The sequence below is a fragment of the Phragmites australis genome, chromosome 15 (assembly GCF_958298935.1).
Source record: "Phragmites australis chromosome 15, lpPhrAust1.1, whole genome shotgun sequence".
Classification (NCBI taxonomy): Eukaryota; Viridiplantae; Streptophyta; class Magnoliopsida; order Poales; family Poaceae; genus Phragmites; species Phragmites australis.
The window spans coordinates 21,402,128-21,427,634 of NC_084935.1; the positions used below are offsets into that span (position 1 = coordinate 21,402,128).

Genomic DNA, 25,507 nt, shown 5'->3' on the forward strand with positions numbered 1-25,507 from the left:
GGCTCGAGATGCATCTATAAAGGAGCAAATGGCTATGGTTTTGAGGTTAGTATCTAATGTCTATTTGCTGTTTTTTTATTTAAGCGTTCACCATATTAGCATCAAACAATGCTTCTTCCTCCATGTAGGTATGTCAATTCACGGGGTCAAGTGATTGAGAGATTTCGCGGTCTTGAGAATGTTACTGACACAATATTATCTTCTCTAAAGGAAGCTTTGGATTTTATGCTTGCTTTCTATAGTTTGTCTATGTCTAAATTGCGTAGGCAAGGATATGATGGGGCATCAAACATGAGAGAAGAATTTCATGGGTTGCAAAGATGGATATTGGATGAGACATATGCTTTTTATATACATTACTTTGCATACTAGTTGCAATTAGTGCTTGTTTCGGTTGCCAAGTGTTGTTCTTCTGTCTTTAATTTTTTTCACACATTCACTTTGATTGTGAACACCGTTAATGCTTCTTGCAAGAGAATGGATCAATTGGCCCAACAACACCATGAGAATCTTGTGAGCCAATAGGACAACGGTGACATTTTTTCATGGAGAGGGGAAAACCAAGAAACCAACCTTGCACAACCCGGGGATACTCGATGGGCCTCATACCATAAAACATTGTGTCATATTATTCTCATGCAGGATGTAGTTCTAGAGGTATTGGAGAATGTGGTTGATGATGTCTCCAACGGGAAAAAGAAATACATGGCTTCGGGTTTGTTGAAACAAATAGAGTGTTTTGAATTTGTGCTTATATTACATCTTATGATCAGATTATTGCGCATAATTAATGATTTGTCATAATGCTTGCAAAGAAAAGATCAGAACATTGTTTGTGCAGTAGGCTTGATTGGGACCATGTTGCAGAAAATTAATGAAATACGAGAGAATGGTTGGGAGGACCTATTTGAGGAGGTAAAGACCTTTTGTCTCCTACATCATATCGTTATACTAAATATGGAAGATATAATAACTATTAGGGGTCGTGGTGGACAGTTGGTAACTTACTATCATCACTTCAAATATAAAATCTTTAATGTGGTGTATGATGAAATTACTATAGAATTAAACAATCGCTTTGCTGAAAGATCTACTCAATTATTGAGATGCATTGCTTGTCTAGATTCAAGGAACTCTCAACTACGATAAAGGAAATATATTAAAATTGGCTAAGATTTATGCTGCGACTTCTCCCAATATGACCTTCTAGTCCTTAGAGGCCGGTGAAGTCATTGACCTTCTTCTTGCTCTTCACTTGCGGTTCCTCCTCCTCCGAGCTCTCCTCTAAGCTTGAAGAGGTGTAGATGTTGCCAAGAGCCGCAACAAATGCCCTAGAAGCTGCCTTGGCCGCTTTCTTGGGCGTCTTGTCATGATTCTTTTTGAAGAAGGACTTCTTATTTTTCTTCTTGTACTTGTTGTAGTCGTGGTCATTGTCCTTCTTTTTGAGCTTAGGGTACTCTGCCTTGAAGTGATTGGTTTGACCACACTCAAAACAAGCACGAGAACCCCCTCTCCTTCATTCTCTTCTGTTGTTGTAGAAGTGAGTGAATTTTTTTACAATGAGTGCAAGGTCCTCATCATCCAATGCGTCCATCTGCTCCTCTGTGATAGAAACTAAGGAAGGCAAAACAAATTCACTCTGTGAAGTGTTAGCACAAGAAAAACTAGCTCCAGCCTGACTGCCACAATTAGGTGTAGAAACCAATGTCATGTTTTGAGATAGGGGTTTTTTGAGATCGATCCGAGTCGCCTTGACTATCTTGATAGACTTGAGCTTGCTAAAGGGTTCATCACAAGTTAACGTGTCGTAAGTTGGTGGCTCTTTAATGCTTGAGATCTTAACTTTTCATATGCTATGGTCAAGAGTATAGAGAAGCTTGATCGCTCTCTTATGGTAAGAATAAAGCAAAGCACCGGTGGATCTAAGATTACTAAGAATTCCATCAAACGAGCAAACATAGCATCGAAGACTCTTCAGGGTTCTGTACGAACATCTGGTATTCTTGGTTGTACATGCTCTGGCGCCTGACCCTGATCTAGTTAGTACCCTCATGAAAGATACTAAGAGCGGACTAGATCTCGCAAGCAGTACGGAGATGTTAACTCTGTCGAACTCATTACGACTCAAGCTAGTGCACAATATATTACGAGCCATGTTGTTGACCTTATATTATTCAATTTAGGCCAAAGAAGAACGAGTAACATGAATCACATAGTTGGAGTCCATAATCTCCCATATTACACTTCCTTGGCTTAGGAGATAAGCCTCCATGCACACCTTCTAGTATGAAAAATCTCAACCATCGAAGAACGAAAATTTTCTACTTCTCTCCATTGTCGCCTAAGGATCGCAAAGCCAACTAAGGTTAATAAATGATCAAATCGGCTCTGATACCAATTGTAGGACTGAGAACGATGACTAGAGGGGGTGAATATGCGCTTTATAAATTTCTTGCAAAATAGATGGCCTACTTCTTGTTCATCCAATGCTCTAAAAAAGTACAAACCGAAACATAAAATTTAGAGAGACAAAGCGAGAAAGAAAGTTGCAATGTAACATGATTCCACGGATGAAATATAAACCATAGGATCTATTCAAGACCATTCTATGTGTCTTTGAGCACAAAAGCTTGAAACTTGAACGAAGAACAAAGCAAAAAGATAGTCACCGAAATAAGCAACTCTCCAAGTTAATGGTCTAGAGACAATGAGATTCAAGACTCTCTCAAATACATGAGTATACGAACATTTATGCCTCTAGCAACAAGAAGAATAACTTCCCAAGTTTGAAAAATCGCAACTCAAAGGTAAAAACAAAAATCAACAAGAAAATAACAAACGAAAAAGGAAAACTTACAAATTTACAAGGGAACTAATAGAGAGATTGGAAGGAGGGGAATTTAAGCATATGCAAAAACATAAAGTTCATTCAAAGAGACCAACCCTATTTTAAGCAGACCAAAAGAATTTTTCTCTCAAAAACTCTCACCTATTATGTAGGCTAAGCACTCATCTTTCTCTCCTCTAAAACCATAGCACTAGACTCTCAAATATGTGACCCACCAGAGGCTTAAATGGTTGATTCAAACTCGCTCATAGTCCTCATTCAAATCTACTTCTAAGGCATGTGAAGTACCAGTTGTAGACAGATCCCGGAATAGAGGAATTGGCTCGCTCCTTCGCTCGCTGGGTAAGTGTAGAATGCACACCAGTCAGGTATCAAAGCGTACCTACTTGAAAAGGAGACTACTATGTTTCACAAACCTGCGGCCTATCCCTTACCAAGCTACCTAATAGCCCTGGCAGTAAATAAACTAAGTCCCAAACCTTACAAGAAAGTTCTTTTTCTATAGAATAAAAGAACTTCTTACTCAACTTTCTAGCTATATAAAAATAGTAAAAAGAGTCATAGATATGCCTGTAATTAGAAGGAATAACCGCCATAAAAATCTTCCTCCACTCTATTTATAGGTCTAAAAAACTTGATCCCTAAGTTTCCTAGTTTGTTACCAAAATACCCCTCTCTTGTAGTATACTCATACCTATCACCGTTTGATTCATTTCTTTCTCCGTCCATTAAACGGCCACGATGCTTTCACGACTTAGCTTTGCATCGACACAAGCTTTGCGATGGTGTTACATACTCCTCTAGTCCTCCACAGTTTTGAAGCCCAACTGTAAAACCCTCTGCATGCTTCTCAAAGTGTGATTCGTCACTTGCTTACACCTTAAGCAAGCGCTTTGATGTTGACATGTGTACTTCGTCTTACGATCCTGACCGCTGATAAGTCTCTCCTACTCCCGATCACTCGGACTGTCTTATCACTTGCACCGGCATCCCTTTCGTTTGACTTTGTCAACACGTCATCTTTATCGTCCATTCATGCTTTGCTTGACCTCTACTTGTACAGCTAGGATCACCCGTGACTCTGTCTGGCCTTCTTGATCGTCTAGCACCAAACACCTCTTTTGCCCCGATCACCCACCATTGACCACCAAGTTACATTCGTCACCTACATATTGAGACAAGCAAACACATTTCTTCAACTCCAACTACAGTTAGTTCATAATCAAAATGTTTAAACCAAGTTCAAGCAATCTAAAACTTAACAAATCAAATCGATAACCTTATCAATCACTCGTCACATATAAATCAAATTACATTTCAACTTGATTTCTCACTTTGTTTTGTTTAAGTAAAAGTTCACTTTACCTTCCTAAGCTATTTCATTGCTCCATAACCCCTGAACAATTTTTGTCTTAATTTGGTCTCAAACTATTAAATTGGGTCATTTCACTCCATAATGTAACTTATCTTTTTCTTTCTCCTTATATAAATTGCGCTTTGTCTTGAAAATTTATGGAATTATAGATGACTTGTCAGGGAATATTTTGTAAGTTTCATGACTATTTACTTTGAATTTCGTATCTTGGGGTTAAATCCGTTTTAGGTCCTCCCATAGTCCCAACCTATGCAAATATTCATGAATAATACTTAATTTTTTTTGCAACATAGGGTACGATGTCATTCATGCGTGTGATAGCCTTGCAACTACCCCCACGGGCCTCGTCATGCTCGAGGCTCGCTGCAGTGGGCACTGCCCAGGCCTCATATTGTCACGCCGATCCTCGCTGCAGGCCGTCGTGGTCCTTTCCGCCACACAAGGCCGTTGCGGCCCCGTTGAGCCACTTTGTTCCTCTCTATCCTTTTTCCTCTCTTGCACGAATCTCAGGGCAACGCCAATGTGAAGGGATGGTGCCTGAGCGGGCTGGCACAGTATTTTTTTTTTCCCAGGGACGAATATTTATTCTTTCCTTTCAAGCCCTCAGATGAAAGAGAGTCCCGTGCCAACTAGTGCCTCCAATTTCTTTTTTTTATTTTGACATTTCATAGTCTCCCAAACATGATTTCGATCATTACTATTGTACGGCTTACCTTAACAGCTATTAGTGAAATTATAATATTATGAAAGTCTTTAACGAGAAAACTAGTAACATTGTTTCCATCTTGCCAATCTCTATAGTTTTAAACATATAGATGATAAAGGTTTGACGACACGGATTCAGCACGGTAAATAACAACAAAAATGGGGACTAGACGTGTAAAATCGCACCAGATGCTAGGGATGGATTAGGATTTGTTTTATGGTACGGATGTGCTGGTACGGAGCTAGTGCCTTGGCTGCCGGAGCGCTTCACTGGACCGGGCGCTGCTCGCAGGGTTAAAAAACCGTCGGTAACCGCTCAAAAATCGCGGTTACCGACCTTCCCGGTCCGGTCCGATTTTAAAAATCGCTCAGTAACCGAAATTTGAATTCAAAAAATTCAAAAAAATAAAAAAATTTAAAAAAATTCAAAAAAAATCTTAAAAAAAACTAGACATAATTCTAAGAACTTCTGTGAAATTTTTTTTCAAAAATAATGTAGTTTGCATCATATTCTATAGGGAGAAAGTTTGAAAAAATGAAAAAAATTGAAGCGTGCGGCTCAATTATTAACTCACATTAAGGAAAAGTGTAACATGCAAACACATATTTTTCTTGTATAAAATGTATTTTAAGAGAATCTTTAAAATTGATTTCACTTTATTTAAAGTTTTATTAAATTCTCTATGATTTTTACAAAGTTCACAAGCATAAAGTGAATATGTTAAGAAACATCACTGTAATTAATTTTTTCATGTCTACTATTATTTTCTCTACGTAAATCATAATATAAATAAGCTAATGAAAAGTGGTTTCACTAATTTTTAAGGTGTGATGGGTCAGTTATGAATTAATCTAGTCGCAACACATTTACACAATCATGCATGTTACAATAACTAATTCATGAGTTCATATATTTTTAAAAGATATAGGATCATGTAAGAAGACTAACAAAATTAGTTTCATGATTTTTGGATTAGCAAAGAGTAAACTATGCATTTACCTTGGTTTAACAAATAAAATTTCTCACAGAAAATTTTGAACTTTTTTATGAGTATAAATACTTTTATCATGTAGATCATGTTACAAGGAAGCCAACAAAATTTGTTTCACTTGATTTGAAGCTCGGATGAATTAGTTATTGATTTTACAAGATTGAACCCTTTTTTAGGTTTTTTGTTGAACTGCGCTGAAATTCGATAAAACCGCTCGATAAATCGAGAAAACCGAGCGGTTACCGACCCAAACCGCTCGGTAACCGATCGAATAAAAAATGTGAGAAAATCGCTCGGTAACCGACCCAAACCGCTCGGTAACCGACCCAAACCGCTCGGTTACCGAGAGGGCAAAAACATGATTTTTTCGCAAAAATTTAAAATTTGCCAAATGAATTTTCTCCGAATTTTTTTGAATTTTTGACCGGTAACCACGGTTATCGCGCATTTTCGGTTACCGCCGGAGCTCGGTTACCGAGCTCCGATCGGTAAATGGAACCCTGGCTGCTCGTCGTGTGGACGGATCCTCTCATGTACTTTACGGTTACTATATATTTGTTGATATGTGAGTTCAGGGTTTAAGTGTCAATGGCTGTGTAGCCTATCAGAGGATACCCATTCTCGTCGTGTGGTGTTGTTGCTATTATAGTTCGAGAGTTTTTTTTAATTTTTATATTTCAAAAATTAAAAAAATTATAAAAGTAGATATTCGGTTGAAAAATTGTAAAAACAGGTTATATGTCACCCATCCAACTAATGATAGATCTAAAAATAAAAAATGCGTTCAATCGCTCTCAAAATTAAAAACACTATCAAAATAATCATGAATTTTTTTGATTTTTTTGAAAGTTTTTAGTGGTGAAGAGTATACTATGATCTAGCTCTTAAAAAATTTCAGATAAAAATATGATATATACTGAGATAAAAAAGACAAATTTTATTGTAAAAGCAATTGTTTGAGTTGAATTTTTTTAGCTAGATTATAGATCCTTTACACCATACATTTTTTTAGAATTTTTCATGGCTATTTCAATAATGTTTTAATTTTTGAGAGTATTGAACTATTGTATTTTTTTTAACTCGTTGCTCGTTGAAAGTGTGACATGTGCTTTCCGCCCTCCCAACGGAAGACAATAGCATATTTTTTAATTTTTCAAACAGACATCTATTTTTACAATTTTTTATTTTCGAAAAATAAAATTAAAAATTCGTCGCTCCAGATGTGGACTCTGTTAATGTCACAGCTTCCTCTACTGTCCACTTTCATCACCTTGTAAGGAGGAAGTGAAAAATAAATTCGGTGTCAAAAGAATTCCGAAGGAGCGATAAACAAAGTTGAAAATAGTTTGGGTATCAAGTGATAGCAGAGAGGACAGATGGGTGACCATGGTTTATTTTGTGGTCCGTCTTTTCTTTTTCCTTGTATATAGAAGATTGTTTGACTTTTGTGATGGAAATGATGATACGATAAAAGTAGATAAAAGTAGATTCTGTAGTGAAAGTGATTCTGTTTATTAAATCGTTTGTATGTTAGTGATAGAACTGATTTCTAAGAGAAGATTATGTTAAAATTGAGCAGAATTAGTTAAAAATCAGTGAAAACTAGATTTTTCGGTTCCTACCTCGTAGTACAAAATATGAGTGTGATTTCCTCTAATACTGACACGAAATAGATTTACCGGCTGGACGTTTGGTAACACTTCTGTCAATTCTAACACGAAATCAGCTCCAAAAGCACTACCAAACAGCTCTTAGTTTGTTGACTTGACTCCATAGAGTAGGCTAAAAAGAAATAGTTAACTGTCTTGCAACATTATGAATGTTTTCATTGTGTCCCCATGATATTTTCAAAAAACTTATTTGTCTTAACTATGTAATCCCTTCGTCGGGCGCGCAGCGTATTACAAAATTCACCTTCACCTGGTTTTCTCTGCCTTGACCGTCACCTGGTTCAGTCGTAAGAAACAAATGGACGCATGCATTGGTGAGGTTGAGGGAGCATCTATCTTTTTGCTGGTTCAGAGTCGACGTTTCCGGGTTTTCGGCCGTAGCACGGATCGAAAAGTGTTGATCGTTTTGCTGTTACTAACAAATATTAGTGAAGGTTGATATAATTGCTTATAGAGAAAAGTAGGTTCTTTTTGTGTTCTTTTCCGCTGCTCTTGGTAATGGAATTCCTAGGTGCGAGCCTGCTGTAGAAAAATTGATGAACTTGAAAAAACATCGGAACTTGATTGAAAAAAATGTACTCATGCGGTAGTTTGGATAATACACTTGTGAACATAGATTTTCACTATAGTTTTAAGTGAAAATTTTGTGCCTGGTCCCTTAATAATTCATCTATGGCTATCTGGCCCCATCATGAAATTTTTCTTGCTCTGCTCCTGGTTGAGCCAGAACTTTGTCTTTAGTGCTGAAACGTGATGGTGGCACGTCTGCAACTGAGGACGCTAAGGAACTAGCCCATTCTTTATTTCCTTTTCTCCTGGGAATTAGATGACGAAGGAATAAAAGGATCCCTAATCCTACCGCCATGGGGATTGCTACTTCTTCGAGGTGGAAAAGGCAGGGGTGCGGTTGTAGCAATCTCATTCAAAACAAATAATAAACTATATGGTCGCCCTAAGGATTAGAGTACAGGTTATTTTTTACTAGAATCTTGTTTAGGGCAAAAGTAAAATGAGTGCCAAACAGATTCGAACGGTTTAAGAGTAGGAGTGGTTTCAAGCTGCTTCTAAAAAATTTATGGTCAGCTTCGCAAAATCATCCTTATTTTGTCGTGTGTGTTTTGCAATACAATGAAATGTTGTCTGCCATTTGAATGAGAGCAAGGATCCCAAAAGGGAACAGTTCGTTTCAATGGGTAAGAACGCGATTAAAGGGAGAGTGAATAGGGGTCTTAATAATTTTTTTTAAAACGATAGTTTTCTCATATTCTGATCACCCAACGTACCTCAAAACTCAAATAGAAGCAAAAATAGAGAGAAGTTTTAACAAGAAAAAATCGAGGTAACACGACTTCACGGACGGTATATGAACCATATGATCCATTTAAGATCAATATATATGTCTTAGTACTCGGAAGATCACAACTTACAAAGAAACAAGAAAAATGAACACTCAGTAATGAATCTCTCTAAGTTGATTGTTTAAACGCAAGAAAATTCATGACCCCATCACACAAGCATGTGTATGTGAATTTTATGCCTCTAACAATAAGAAGAATGACCTCATAGGTGTTGAAATTTCAGCCCAAAAACCAAAACAAAAATCAAAATTGAAAATCGAAAAAACTTGTAAACTTATAAGGGAACCAATAGAGGGAAATTAGAAGGAAAGAAATTCAAACATATGCAAAAACATAAACTTCATTATTTAAAAAGGTCGGCCCTATTATATAGGTTAAGCATTCATCTTTATCTCCTTTAAAACTCTAGCTCTAAGCTCTCAAATAGGTGGCACAAGGGGCTTAAGTGGCTGGTTTTGACTCTCTTATAATCATACCCATCTATTTATAGGTCTGAAAAATTTGATCTCTAAGTTTCTTAACTTTTTCCCAAAATATCTCTCTTTTGTAGTATAATCGTACCTACCACTGAGGGTATTTTGATCTATTTTCTTCTCTATTTATCGGACGATCGTGGCTCCTTCATGACTTAGCTTCGTCTCGACGCAAGCTTCACAATGGTGCCATGTACTCTTCCAGTCCTCCCACGGTTTTAAAACCAAACCGCAAAACCACATGCACGCTTCTCAAAGTGTGACTCGCCGTCTTGCTTACACCTTAAGCAAGCGCTTCGATGTCGATGCGTGTACTCCGTTATACGATCCTAACCGTCGGCAAGTCTCTCCTGCTCCCGATCCCTCGGGTCGTCTTGTCACTTGCATCGGCATCCCCTTCAGTTGACTTTATCAATATGCTGTCTCCATACACCTTCCATGCTTTGCTTGAACTCCACGTGTTTAGCTAAAATCACCTTTGACTCTGATTGGCCTCCTTGATCGTCCTGCACCAAGCACTCCTCTTGACCCCGATCATCCCGCCGTCAACCGTCAAGTTGCATCCATCACCTACACACCATAAGACAAGGAAACTTATATCTCCAACTCCAATTCCAGATAGTCCATAATCAATATGCTCAAATGAAATCCCAAATCAATTGAAATCACATCAAAGCTCATGCAAAATCGAAGATCATCAAGCCAAATAAATACCAATATCAATCACTCATCACAAGTAAACCAAGACATATTTCAACTTGGTTTCTCAATCTCCTCCTTGATCAGTGCATTGACAACCCACAAAGCACAAAGATTTTGGTACGAAGAAATTAAGATAAACTCATCCAAGTGATAAAAACTCAAGAAAGAGCAAAATATGTCACTTGGTATAAGAAATGTTGTAAAAATCCTAAGAGAGGCAAAGACGAGCCAAAAATCTCAAAAGAACAACTCAAAAATCAAAGAACACATGCTCCTCCTTGATGATTGCACATATTCCATTTTTCTTTTATTTCTAGAAAATGTAATTTTCTCCCCCTTTATTGAATATTTGTTCATAAAACCTTTGGACATATTTTCTCTCCTCTTTGGCAATGCAAACATCAAGGATATAAGACTATGCAAAAGATGTGCAAATGAAATAAAAGCCTACAAAGCTTCACATATAGATCACAAAGCACTTGCAAGGACTAGAGATGTCAAAGCACTAGGAGCAGTAAATAATATAACTCAAAGGCGCACAAAGTCTCAAAGTGAGTTCATGTCATAAGCACTGGGAGTGAAGCGAGTTATGATCATGTTGTTCAATTATCCAAAAGATGTCACCACAAAAACATCCATAGTTTCATGATCAGTGCAAATATTAGAGAAACTAATGCTATATCAAGTTCAAACTAGGCAACCAAGTTCAACCTGACGTGCTATATAAACGCCCACATATCAATCTAAGCCTTAGTTTGACAACATAAAAAATAACATTCTTAGCACATTAAAAAACACAAGTTAACCTTTTCATTTGATCATTTAATTATCCTCAAGTAAGTTTTAAGCAACCATAGATTCACTTCTTTGGCAAACCACATAAAGCCTTAAGCCACCGTATTAGATTCAATTTTAACTCAAAACTTGATCATTCATTTTATTAACTCAACATAGGATTCAAGATATGCAATTTTTCACAAAGCCAAAATAAGTTGTGCCTTTGCGACATAAAAGAGCACATGCTCTCCCAAGGGTTAATCATGGGCTAAACATTTACATAGACAAAGGTCAATGATCCCCAATCCGCTAACTGAACAAAGCGGCCTAGCATAAACTTTTCACAGAAATAGCCCTAATTTAACCACTGATCAAGCTAAAGCAAACACTCAAGGATGACAAAAAATTATGTTCACATTTCAAGTTCATTCTTAGAAAAGACAAGCTTGCTCAACAGATTTTATGCCATATTTCAATAAGAGCCTAAGTTTACACAAATTATTATATATCCACTACACTTAGCATAAATTCATAACTAGTAAAAAAAATGCAAATAACATATAAGTGAAGCTTGCTAAAATAATTATCTTACAAAAATGCTATGCAATGTAAATACAACAAAAGTAAGATAGGGCATACACAAAGGTAACTCCCTCACACACAATGCCACAGGGATGACACACACCAAGCTCTCCCCTCAGAAAGGCAAAACTTATTGCATCTAAAGGCTTGGTAAAGATAAAGATGCCGGCTAGCTGGTGCTGGGTATCTATGTAGCTCAGCTCAATGTCTCCCCCCCTCATTGTGGTCTCTCAGGAAGTGGAATATCACATCTATTATGTTTGGTTCTGGAGTGTTGAACTGGGTTATTAGCTAAGCTTATGACACTGGTGTTGTCACACAAAAATGGCACACTCCTGAATTCTAACCCAAAATCCCTCAAGGTAGCAGCCATCCACAAAATCTGTGAGCAACAGTGACATATTCAGCTTCAACAGTAGACTGTGCAATGCTAGACTGTTTGCGAGAAGACCAACACACAGGAGAAGTACCCAAGAAATGATAAGTACTAGAGGTACTGTTCCTATCAATTCTACAACCAATAAAATCCACATCTGAAAATCCACGAAGATAAAGCGAAGATGATGCAAAAAACCAAAGGCCACACTCCAAAGTGTGCTTGAAATATCTTAGAATGTGTTTCACCACTTGGTGGTGAGACGTCCTCGGTGAAGCTTGGAAACAAGCACACAAGCAGACGGCGAAGTGGATGTCGGGTCTTGTCGCCGTCAGGTACAGGAGAGAGCGAATCATGCTTCTATACTCCCGCTGGTCCACCTCCTCGCTATCTTCATCCACCGCTGGTGAAAAAACAGTAGGGAGCCAATTGTCTAAGGCTATTAAACATTATAAAACAAGAATTTAGAATTTAAGAAAGAAGTCATGATAAAATTTATAATCATGAGAGTAAACTAATTATAGAAGAGAACCATAGAGGCTAATAAAAACTAATTGAAGGCCAGTTTGTCCTAATTTCACCTTCTATGTGTATTATCAAGATGTTTATTTTCACAAAAAGCAAGATGTTTACTCTGGCTATGAGGCCATGATTAGGGGTGGCACTGGGACCGAAGGCTAACCCACCTTGACAATCTTCAAGGGTGAAAGTGTCTCCTCCATCTCCTTCTTGGTTCCCGGTGGGGACCTGATACAAACCTGAATCCCACCGGGGAATTGAAATTCTAGCTTCATCATTGGTTTTACTTGTTGGGAAAAATTTGCTGCAGGACACAACTGAAGTGTGGAATTTATCATAGGACATGATTTTTTTAATGTATGCTGTCAGATACTACTAAAATGTGGTTATTTGTCAGAACACACTCTAGCCATTAGAATACTATCCTGTGATTTGGGTGAGAGAAATTTTTATGAATGATGTTGGATGCCCCCAGCTCACTACATGCCCCCTCTCATCTCGTTCCCCATTGCCATCTCTCCATCCCCATCCTGCTTGAAAATCGTTGCTGTCCCCTGCCTGAGAGCCATCGTCGCCCTAAGCGTGAGCCATCATCGCCCTTTGCAAGATGCGCTACCACCCGCCCTAGAGGATACACCCAGTTGGCCTCCCATCATCCTGTGGTCGGGTTGCGGCCTGGTGGCTGAGCCTTGTGCTGTGCCGAGGTGGTGCCGTTGCCCGGTGGTCAAGCTTTGTTCTGTGTGTTCCTACAGCTGCTGCCGATCATGTCTATCTGAAGGTCTGCGTCACGTCGTTCCTGACAATGCCTTGTGTCGTGTTGTTATCTAACTAGGTCATGTTCCAGCTGCCACCAATGTTGACTCCCTTTGCACGTTAAAGGTGCTCGCCCACATCCTCTTCGCTAACCAATCTCGCCACCACCTTCCAAGGCTCTTCCACCGACGACCTACTATAGAGGAGATCTTCTTGAGCCCCTGAAGCCTTGGCCACCATCCATTTTCCATCTCCCCACTGGAAGTTGCCACGCCGCGACCTTTCTTCTCCACCTCCGGCCAAAGGATCACGTGCACTGACGCCAAATTCATCCTCCATGGTGAGCCATCATCCAATCCCTCTCTCTCACATCCTTCTCACCCCTTAGCGTATACCCTTGACCCTACATCATCCTGGATTTGCAGCCCACTGAGTCGCATCGGCCATTTCTCCGTCCGCCGACCTCCATGGCCTTCGTGAGACACCTCATTGTCAACCGGCCGCTCTGATCCATCCACGACCGACCCGAGGCCGCGAAGAGCCTCCGCACGCTACATGGATGCCAATGTTCACGGCCATTTGGCTTGAGCATGACGACAGCCAGCCCTCCGCCATGTGACCTCGCTCCGCCATGTCGCCTCACTGTCGTCGTCCGTGCTCTGGTTGGGCCTATCGGCCGAATTCCCCCTGGCTAAGTTCACATTCGTGTGCTCGACGTGCTGCTACCTTCCTTTGGCCGTGCTATGGTTTAGCTCCCCATCAATCCATCGCCACCGTGAGCTTTGCCATCGATCGGCCGCTCTGAGCCATCCCCGACCGAGCCGAGGCCACGAAGAGCCTCCACACGCTCCATGGATGTTGATGCCCGCGGCCGTTTGGCTCGAGCTCGGCGATGGCCAGCCCTCCTCCATGCGAGAAGAACATTTGGGAGGGGATGAGGAAAGGAGAAGAGAAGAGATAATAGGAGGTAGAAGATAAATCTGACATGCGGGCCCAATGGTAAAAATGACATTTGATCATGTTTCAAAGCGGATATTAATATTTTAATGTTCATGATGTCTTCTGTCAAATATCCATATTTCTAAGTATCCATCAACATATATATAAAAAAATCGTGTCTTACAGCAAAAACCACACTTTAGTTGTGTCCTATAGCAAATTTTCCCTTGTTGTTAATGTGACTTCACCTTGAGGGAGCCCTTAATTGAGGCCCTCAAGCTAGAAGTACACGATGTCTAGATTGTAAGGCTAATCCCGATTAAGCTAAACAAAATCATGGTCTTCTTTCATAATTATACGCCCAATGCTTCATGCTAGACACGTGTGCTTAACCATAACAAAAGCACAATCCAGATAAGCTCTGCGCATGGACCATACAAAAGTGAAAACAAAGATGAAGCCTTAAAGGAGCACACAGCTACGCCTATATACTTCGCTTGTTTCCTCTCCAAAAGTATCCTCTCCCAGGCTATAAATTCTCAATATAACGGTTTCAAAATCCTAGCACGGCCTCCACATCTTCCAAGGTCCCAACCAACAAAAGCTCCTACGACGACCAGGCAACAATGTGCGGCTGCGATGACGACTGCTGCTATGGCGTCCCGGAGAACATCAAGAATTGCCTCATCATCCTTGGCATCCTCACCTTCCTCGCCGCCATTGTCCTGGTCCTTGTCCTCGTCCTCGCCTTCGGCTACCTCCGCCACGTCGCCATCACCGTCGACGACGGGTCCCTCACCCGCTTCGAGCTGGTAAAAGCGCCCGGGACTGCGGTCGCGTACAACCTCTCGCTGACGCTCACCATCCGGAACCCAAACTGGGCCATCGGCATCAAGAACGAGAAGCCGCTGGTGGCCGCGTACAACTTCGACGGGCAGCTGTTCGATCGCGTGCCGGTCGCCAACAAGGGCGACAAGATGGGTGCAAGGAAGACCATGGTGTACCACCTCGCCTCGAACTCGAGGAACACAGGCATGCTGGGCAACGCCGGCGTCGCCGAGTTCAAGAAGCAGAAGGCGACGGGCGTGTTCGAGGTGGAGGTGAAGCTGACCGGCAAGTTCAGGTACACGGCTCGCTATACCAAGTGCGAGCTGGACGCGACCTGCCCGCTCAGGTTGCAGCTCGCACCGCCAGGGACGCCGGCCGTCGCGTTCCAGAAGGTCAAGTGCACGCTCGCCAAGCCGAATAAGCATTGCTAGCTAGTGATGGTTTTATTTGGAGTGTCCGCGCATGTGGTTGTGTTTTACTCTTCGTGTCTCCGGTACCTCATGCATGCTGGTGCTGGTTGGTTTACATCGATTTGAAATACTCACTCTTTTAATATTAGTATAGATGATTGGGAAATTGATTTATCATTTCCAAATAAATCATAATCAAATACCACTACGTAGAATCGAAGTCCTATCAGAAATATTTCTAGAAATCTGTTTTCATCATTGGAATTTGTTTAACTGTTCCCAATTTACTTCTGGTGTGAAACATCCAGTCACTTTCTTCATATAATTCCTTTTCGCTTGTTCCTACTTTTTTTTGCCACATCATTCCAAACAGGCTATGAATTGTTGATATACAATATGAATTCTCGTTTAAGCAATGATCGCAAGACAGATCCGTCAAAATGGAGGTCACTCACATATTATATTTTCACCAGTGATGGTTGTACTGTGAGTTCTAAAGCGTATATGGCTAGTTTTGAAGATCATATACAAGCTATTTGTTTAATAGGTTTGTATATTGAGCTTTATGGAAACACTTTTTGACGGATCTACGGCAACACATTAATTTATTTTTTAACGGGAAGCACACGAATCATAAGTTAACCAAAGAACAAATATGACACAAGACTTTTTACACAGCTTCATGCCCTTTGATTGAACAGAGAGTCTCACAGTAGGATGCTTAGAGAATAAGTCTAATGGTCCTCTTGCGGTGGATCTCTATACTAATCCTACAATTCTAGTACTTCTCGATGTGAGAACTCCTACAGAATTGAGCTTATATGCTAGCCTATTACTACTGGTTCCTTATAGATCGGTAGTGATGGGTTTTCACTGCCGGTTCATAAACTATACAGGAAGAATCAGCCATTGTGACTTATGAATCCGGCAGTGATAAGGGTCATCACTGCCGGCTAATGAATTGAGCCAACAGTGATACCCATCACCCTCATCACTGCCGGCTGAATCTACTGACCGGCAGTGATATATGTACATCACTGACGGTGGATTATATGAGCCGACAGTGATGTCCTCCTCTTCTCCACCTTCTTCTACCTCAAGCTAACAGAGCTGTTTTAGAACTCTCTCCCTCACAAAATCTCCTATGACAACAGCCACTTCATCCCTTCTCTCACATTAATTCCCCCACCAATCAAGCTCAATTTTGGTCAAGAAGGAAGTCTAGATGAGCTCTATCTAGCTATCCAAACAAAATCCATTTCTTTCCTATCCATTTGCTCATTTGACTTTTCTTCATTTTTAGGGCAAGTGAACTCTAGATTTTTCCCCAACAGCAAGCAAGCTTTCTAGCAGGAGCCTCTTGAACTCAAATAAGTTAAAATCCCCAAGGTTAATCATATATTTAGCATTTTAACTCAAAATGTTACCTGAAAAACCAAAGTTGATCTTATCCCTATAGAGACCTAGGCAAATCTTCAAAGTTGATACTAATGAATCATAGGAATAAATTCAGATGTCTAAAATATAGAAACTTTAAGTAGAAGCATATTTATTTTTGATTTTTAATAAATTAGAAAAATTAACCATGATATTTAGGTATGTAGCAAGATCCAGTTGTATTTTTTATATTTTATTTAGTTAGCAACCTCTAATATAGAAACTTTAGGTATGAGCGTATTTATTTTTCATTTTTTCAGGGTCAAATAATAAAGAGAATTTTTAGGGATGGCACCAAAAAATACTCATCGGAAGAGGACGCGAAAGCATACAAAAGGCGGCTCGTCCAACCCAGGCCAATTGCTGGTAGGAGATGGTGAGGTAATTTATTTGTTGTTGGTCGCAAAATCATGTAGATATTTTGAATTTGTATTGACAATAATGATATAATTATAGATGGACAGAAGATGGATGTACGATACAGAGTAAAACAATGGCGTGGAGGGTTTCCTGGTAGCAGCCGCGGCGCACAAGTCAAATACACAGTCTCAATACATGTGTTGTTCATGCGTCGATTGTGAGAACAAGAAGCTGTTCTCCACTACCCAGCAGATACATTTCCACTTGATGCCAAAGGGTTTTATGCCTAGCTATACCCGTTGGATCGAGCATGTTGGCCGATGATGATCTAGAGGAGATGTTTGCAGACGCCAACGTCAATTATATGAAGTCGATGTTGTGCGATGGGGAGGGCAACTTCACCAATGAGAGAGTTTCAAAAGTTCCCGTGTATGGTAGAAGATTTTAAAATACCATTGTTCCCGGGCTGCGAGAAGGAGCACATAAACTTGCGTACTGTACTTTCACTACTCCAATTGAAGGTATGCAATGGGTGGTCTGATACAAGCTTTACAGAGTTGTTACTGTTCTTGGTAAAATTGCTTCCAAAGGAAAATGAGCTACAAGAAAAACGTACCAAGCCAAACAGGTTGTGTGCCCATTGGGGTTGGAAGTACAGAAAATACATGCATGTCCAAACGATTGCATGTTGTATCGCGGAGAGCATGCAGACTTGCAAGTGTGTCTTGTCTCTGGTGCAACACGGTACAAGCGTGATAGTGATGATATTGATGGTGAAGGAAAGAAGAAAAGGCATCCTGTGAAGGTGATGTAGTATTTTCCTATAGCCCCCTGTTTGGAGCGTTTATTCGTGAACAAAAGGCATGCCAAACTGATGTGATGGCACGTCGATGAGCGCAAGGATGATGGAATGCTGAGACACCTCGCTGGTTCTACGCAGTGGAGAAACATCAATAGGAAATACAAAAAGCCCTTTGCATAAGATGTTAGGAATATAAGATTTGGGTTGAGTACGGATGGGATGAATCCATTCGGCAACGTGAGCAGTAGTTATAGCACTTGGCTTGTGACTCTATGTATCTACAACCTTCCTCCTTGGTTGTATATGAAGCGGAAGTACATTATGATGTCGGTGCTGATACCAGGGCCGAGGCAACCTGGCAACGATATCGATGTGTACCTGAAACCATTAATGGAAGATCTTGTAATACTGTGGAATGATTGTGTGTGGGTATGTGATGCATACAAATGAGAGAACATCACCCTACGCGCAATGCTGTCCGTAACAATCCAAGATTGGTCAGCCCTTGGCAATCTATCAGGCTAGACTATCAAAGGCTATTGTGGATGTGTACATTGCTTGGATGAAACAAAGAGCTTGTGGATAAAGAACAGTAAAAAAATGGTGTACCTAGGTCATCGTAAATTTCTTCCCAAGGATCACCCATACCGCAGCAACAGTAGAGCTTTTCATGAGAAAGTTGAGACTCGATCACCTCCTAAACATCACACTGGGAGACAGGTATATGAGATGGTAAAGGGACTTAGGGTATATCCTTAGTTTTGCCTTGGAAATGGACGCGGGAGTACACCGATTCCAAAATCTAATCTTAGAGCTCCTATGTTCAAAAAGAAATATGTCTTTTATGACTTAGCATATTGGCTGGATTTGGTGGTTCGACACGTAATCGATGTCATGCACATTGAGAAGAACATGTGTGATAGCTTGATTGGTACGTTACTAGACATACCTGGCAAAACAAAGGATACAATCCAAGCACGGAAGGACTTAATATGTTTGAAACTTAGACAGGATCTACATCCCAAAGATATGGAAGAAGGCAACAAATATCTTGGCCTCGCTAGCTACAATCTGAGCAAGGCGGAGAAAATTGCAATATGCAAGTGCTTGCATGGAAGCAAAGTTCCATCCGGTTACTCCGCCAACATAAAGAGACTAGTAAACATGAAAGACTTGAAATTAACTAGCATAAAGTCTCATGATTGTTAAGTGATGATGATACAGATACTTCCAATTGCAATTAGAGGTATTCTGCCGCCGAAGGTCCGAAACCCAATCATAAAGCTGCGTTCATTCTTCAACACGATATCACAAAAGGTCATCGATCTGACCAAGCTAGATAAGCTATAGAAAGATGTTGTCGAGACTCTATCCCAAATTGGGTCATTGTTCCCTCAATCATTTTTTGAAATCATGGTGCATCTCATTGTTCACATCGTGAAAGAGATACGGATTCTTAGCCTCGTGTTTCTACATTAGATGTACCCTTTCGAGAGGTTCATGGGAGTTCTGAAGAAATATGTTCGTAACCGAAATCGGTCGGAGGGCTACATAGCCGAGGGTTGGGGAATCGAGGTCATTGATTTCTGTGTCGACTACATGAATCTAAAATCGATTGGTGTGCCTGTATCTCACCATGAGGGAAGGCTACATAGGAAAGGTACGATAGGTGCAAACTCATTCCGCACTGACAACCCCGTTTCATTCAAATAAGCACATTTCACAGTTCTACAACAATTAGTTGTAGTGGACCCGTATATCGAAGAACACTAGACCATGCTATGCACCAAAAACCCAGGGAAGTCCGATGTTTGTATCACACGAGAGTACCAGGATCATTTTGGCGCCTAGTTACGTAGACATGTGATGGATAAGCAAGTAGAGTGTGCTCAGTTGAATGTGTTGGCTCACGAATCGTCAACTACAATCCTCACATTCCAAGGTTATGACATAAGTTGCTACACATTTTATACAAGAGCTCAGGATAATAAGAGCTCCAACCAAAATAGTGGTGTTCGTATAGATGCCTACGACTGCAATGGAAACAGGGAGACCTACTATGGATTTGTAGAGGAGATCTGGGAGCTCAACTATGGAGTGCTAAAGGTTCCTCTTTTCCAGTGCTAATGGGTCAGACTCCCAGGGGGTGTGAAGATCGACAAGTACGATATGACTACAGTGGACCAAAAACTCGTTAGATACAGAGAAGAACCATTCGTACTTATCAATGATGTTATGCAAGTCTTCTATGTAAAGGACCCAGACCCGACTAACAAGGATGAGTGTCATGTGGTTCTTTAAGGAAAAAGAAGGATTACCGGAGTGAAGAATGTTGTTGACGAGGAAGACTACAATTAATTCGACACGCTACCTCCTTTCGGAGAGGATGTCGACCTAGATCCCATGGAAGACACCGACGAACCTCCCTATGTACGCCATGATCATAATGAAGGGCGAATCGTTAAGGCAAAGTAGCTAAATTGTATTAATTACTATGTATGAATTTGTTTTAGGTGCAATTATACCTCACTTATGTTATGGAAGTTTTAATTTGTAATTTAAATAAATATGCATTAGGATTTTAGGTTAACATAATATTAATAAATACAGATAGTAAAAAATCAATCGAAAACAATCGAGTAGTGCAGCGGTGTAGCATATTTTTCTTGGTGCAGCTCGTGGGTTTGAGTCTTGGTGACGCGGAGCCAAAAATTATTTTTTGCACCCCATGCCCCTACAGTGAAAGGGGTTTCACTGCCGATGGACTACTTTGGCCGGCAATGAAATATGTATTAGGATTTTAGGTTATGAAAATGTTAATAACATATATAGTACATACACAATAAGAAACATTAGAGTTTGTTCGGTTTTACTTGGAGAAGGTCGTGGGTTCAAGTCTTAGCATGCGCGTAGCCAAATCAATATTTTTTGCTCCCTGTACCTGCAGTGGAAGGGGTTTCACTGCCGGTACGCATATTCGTCCGGTACTTTCACTACCGGTGGACTTTGGGCCAGTAGTGAAACCTCTTTCATTGCTGGTTGTCCTATTGAACCAGCAGTGAAGGTCCCCTTTCACTGCCGGTGCACTTCTTCAACCGGTAGTGAATGTCCTCCCTCTATAAAAGTACTCGACGCCACGCGCCCTCTGACACTTAGAAATTTTTTCCCTTCCTCACAGCACCCCCCCCCCCCCCCCGATGCCGCCGTCCCTGTCCCAGAGCCCCGGCCTCCCCGTCCCGAAGCCCAGGCGCCGCCATCCCCGTCCTGGAGCCCCGACGCTGCCGTCCCTATCCCGAAGCCCCAGCCTCCCCTTCTCAGAGCCCCACCATCCCCGGAACCCATCGTCCCCGTCCCAGAGCCCCGCCGTCCTAAGGTTAGTGATGACATCTCCTGCTATCCTCCTCCTCTCCTATCCTCTCCTCTCCTCTCCTTTTGGGAGTTCCTAAAGTTGTGGCGGTATTTGCCGCCCTGAGCTGTTGTTGAACATCCAATGGCACTGGTCTATGTATGCCTCTGGTATTGCTGAAATGATACTAGAGTATTAAGAAATTTAGCTCGAGGAATGGTGGCCAATGGTACACATTTTCTGTAGATTGAAACTTTTCATTTGCAAATATTTGTGGATTGAATTTTAATAGAGGAACACATTGATTGAATTTGTGAACTCTGGAATTCCAGTTTGGGGTGTAATGTTGAAACAAGCAAAATGTATGTTCTTGTAGGAGTGGAAGTGTTGATGTATGTTTGCACATTTAGCTGCAATTCCTTGGCTTATGCAATTCTACAATCATCAAGGGGGCAAAGGTCTAGAATGGAAGTTGTATTGTGTAGTTTGAAACTTTGAATGAGGATTCCTTGTCACTGTAATGCAATGCACATTATCATGTATCTAGATGAGAATTCCTCTTGGATAGTTTCATGTTTTGATTGCTGGGGTGATAGCCACAAAATGGTAAACACTTGTATGAGTTGGGAGGGTGCTAATCGTTGGATACAAATGTTGGTATAAGTGTTAAGGTTATGTCAAGTGCTTGTGTGAACAGAACAAGGATCGAACATCTGATGCAATTAAGATCATGGAGCCTTGTTGATGACCTTTTCGGCATAGCAATTTTATATCAAAGTTGTATCTCTTGTTTCTGCATATCTAAACTGCACTGTTTTCTTAGTTGTTTTAGTTTTTCTGCAACTGATGAAATTGGAGAACTATTTACCATACATATGACTGCAAAGCTCAACTGAGAAAGTTATTACACAAGTACCTTGCATGTCTTTTCAATATCCCAATCGAGCTTCCAGTCGTATACAATTATCTCTATAATCTGATGCGGATCAATCAACTAATAGACTCTTTGTTGGTTTTCTTCTTTTGAAATACAATAAAATAGTGGTGATGATAATACAGCTCGAGGCCGTATTTCTTTATTACTTTTAGGACTTTAGTACTGATTACATGTTCGGAGAGGAAGCATTTTCTCAAGGTAGCATTTATGTGCGAGTCCTACTAGTTCAGAGAGTAGCTTCTCTCAAGACAATACTTTCTCTCTGAACATGTAATCAGTACAGAAGTCCTAATAAGGCCATTTGCTAGAGCTTCTATGATGCACATTTGCTTGATCTTCTGAAAGATAATATAATAAGTCGATTGGTGGAGCTTCGATATTGATGATCCAAAGGCTCTGAACAGACAGATCGAGATCCCTCGTAACCACTACACCACTACTCCGTGGTTATCAACTGTGCCAAGATGCGGTTGACCTTGCCAAGAAGGCTTTTCCTGCAAGCGAATCGAGAACACAAGCAAGAACATGTAGATGCAATCTGAATATTGCTAATTACCAATGAAGTACTCGAGTTTGGGGGTTAAACAAATCGATAAACAGGGAAACTGTCTAAAACAAAATAATCTAAGCTAAACGCGAGCCTAAACTATGATGGTTATTATATATTTAAGGGGGTCATGAGAGGTCAACCTAGGGTTGTGCAGCCATGAAAAGAGGCGTGCACAACCTGGACTCTGACCTTGACACGATTACAAAACCCAATAGGGTCTAGAACGGTGACTAAACTATAAGGAATATTTGGTCGAGCATAAATCCATTAGAAAGGGCTCGTCATAAGCTTTCCATCAAGTCCAAGAACGCCTAAAACGGACTTCGTATGAGAGAGTTATGCATGTTTTATTGACGTGCTATTTTGAGACTCGACCACGACCACGACTTCAACTAGAGCTCAGCCTCGAGTCCGAATAGACTTGGCCTTCGAGGGGTGATGTCCAGGTAAGGTTGTAGTGCTTCTCCCTTATTCCTAAACAATAAAATATCACACGAATCTAGTAGTAATCCATCCAAGGAAACATGAATAGCGAGAAACGAGTTCACCTGGTGGTCTAATTGTCGTGCATGTGTTCTTGTAATTGGACCTTTTACGATTTGAGGATTATTGGCGGTATTGATCGTATCCGAAGGAGTCATAGGCTCATCATCCTCTCCCTCTTGAACTGGAGTCATCCTCGACTCAAGTTCATCTTCTTCTCCCAAGTAGGGCTTCAAATCTGAAATATTAAATGTGGGACTAACCCTAAAATCTACAGGTAGGTCCAATTTGTATGCATTGTCATTGATTATCTCAATTATCTTAAATGGTTCATTAGCTCTAGACATCAACTTTGATTTTCTTAGTTCTGAAAACCTATCCTTCCTCAAATGCAACCAAACTAAATCACCAAGTTCAAATTTTATTTCTTTCGTACCTTTACTTCCAGCAATCCTATACTTTTCAGTCATTCTCTCTATATTCTTATTAGTTGTTCCATGCAACATAAGAATAAACTCAACATGTTTCTTAGCATCTAAATTAAGTCTTTCAAAAGTAGGCAACGGTAGTAAATCAATAGGAGCATGAGGATTAAATCCATACACTACCTGGAACGGACTTACCTTGGTGGTGGAGTGTACCGACCTATTCTAAGCAAATTTAATATGTGGTAAACACTCTTCCCACATCCTCAAATTCTTCTTTAGAACTGCCCGCAACATGGTTGATAATGTGCGGTTGATGATCTCTGTTTGAACATCAATTTAGAGATGACACGTAGTAGAAAATAATAGCTTTGTCCCCAATTTATTCCAAAGTGATCTCCAAAAGTGACTCAAAAACTTTGTGTCACGATCCGAGATGATAGTATTAGGCACTCCATGTAGTCGAACGATTTCCTGAAAAATAAATCAGCTATGTTTGTAGCATCATCACTCTTGTAACAAGTTATAAAATATGTCATTTTCAAGAATTGGTCCACAACTACAAATATGCTATCACTTCCCCTCATTGTACACTAGGAACAAGAAGAGGCACGTAAAGGCCATGTGGATTTATGCAAGACTTAGCTTTATTGCAAGTGGTGCAACGTGACACGTAGCGCTCGATGTCATGTCTCACGACTTAGCGTTTCGAGAGTGACGTTGACACCCTTCGGGCAACAGTGGTAAATATGTGGTGAGAGCTGGAGGAGGTTCGGGCATCAGAGGGGGCACTGCGTTCGGAGTGCCAGTAGTTAACGGCACTAGAATCAGAGGTGGCCCGGATTACCTCTGATGCCTTGAGCGGCCTAGGGGCTCGGTGTCGACCACTGCCCTCCGACTCAGAGGCATTGGTCATGCCGCTCTTCTGGCTTCAGTCTGCCGCGAAGGTTATGGTTAGGGCCGCGGAGGTCTATGCGAAGTCCAGCGCTCGTGTGGCTGCTGCACTTCTGCTGACCCTGCTGCACCAGGCGAGGGTTGGTCCCTTCAAAGCACTGGAGCGGCAGGTGGCACCATGGTCGAGGCCTTCCAGCCAGAGGCACCAACGGTGGAGATTGGCGCAGCCTTGCAGAGCTTCCATCGCAGCGTTGGGGCGAAACATGGCCGGAGCGTGACGTTGCACTTTATGGCCGGTCAGGGGACTCCGGGTGCCTCGGGGGGCCTTCGCCCGAGTTCTTTGTTGGGAGGCCTGGTGCTTCACCCTGAGTCCACGGACGCTTCGCGGCCCTCTAGGGGAGTTTTGTCTAGCGTTGTTACCCCTCCGGAGCCAAGTGTGGATGCCCCGGAGGTGTAGCTCTATCGTGGCTGTCTTTGTTTTCTTTTCTTTCCCAGGGAGGGGGGCTGAGTTCTAGTATGTTGACCGCCTCCTTCTGCTTTATGTATATAATCTTTCCTTTATTTGATGGAAACCGCGCATGTCTTCCTGTGTTGTTTCTGGGATGTTTGAGCCTTTGAGTTTTCACCGGAGTCTACTTTGCGTGTATAGGTATGGCGGCCCGAGGCCGGAGGAGGCCTCGTCCGTACCTTGGATAGTGCCTACAGGGAGGGATCAAGTGCGTCTGGTGCGTCGGGGGCTACTCTGTTCGTTTGTCGGTGGAGTCGCTTTGTTATTCCCCGTGATTTCGATGGGCGTATTAACCCGCAGGTGGCTGCTGACATTTTTGTTAAGGTCGAGCCAGAGGATCCCCTGGTGTTCGCTCTGGATGTATGCTTTACCGCAAGAGATGACTGGTTTGTGGCCCAAATGGCCCGGGAGGTTACCGGCAAACACTTCTTATGGCGCTTCATCCTTCCCCAGGGTTC

General features: G+C 41.2%; 1 protein-coding gene across 1 annotated transcript; it reads left to right on the forward strand.

Moving 5' to 3' along the window:
* Nucleotides 1-14,662: 14,662 nt before the first annotated feature.
* On the forward strand, nt 14,663-15,352 carry LOC133891896 (NDR1/HIN1-like protein 10). Its single transcript, XM_062332600.1, has one exon. It carries the CDS (start codon nt 14,696-14,698, stop codon nt 15,326-15,328), a length of 633 nt encoding a protein of 210 aa, XP_062188584.1. The 5' UTR covers nt 14,663-14,695; the 3' UTR covers nt 15,329-15,352.
* The last annotated feature ends 10,155 nt before the right edge of the window (nt 15,353-25,507 follow it).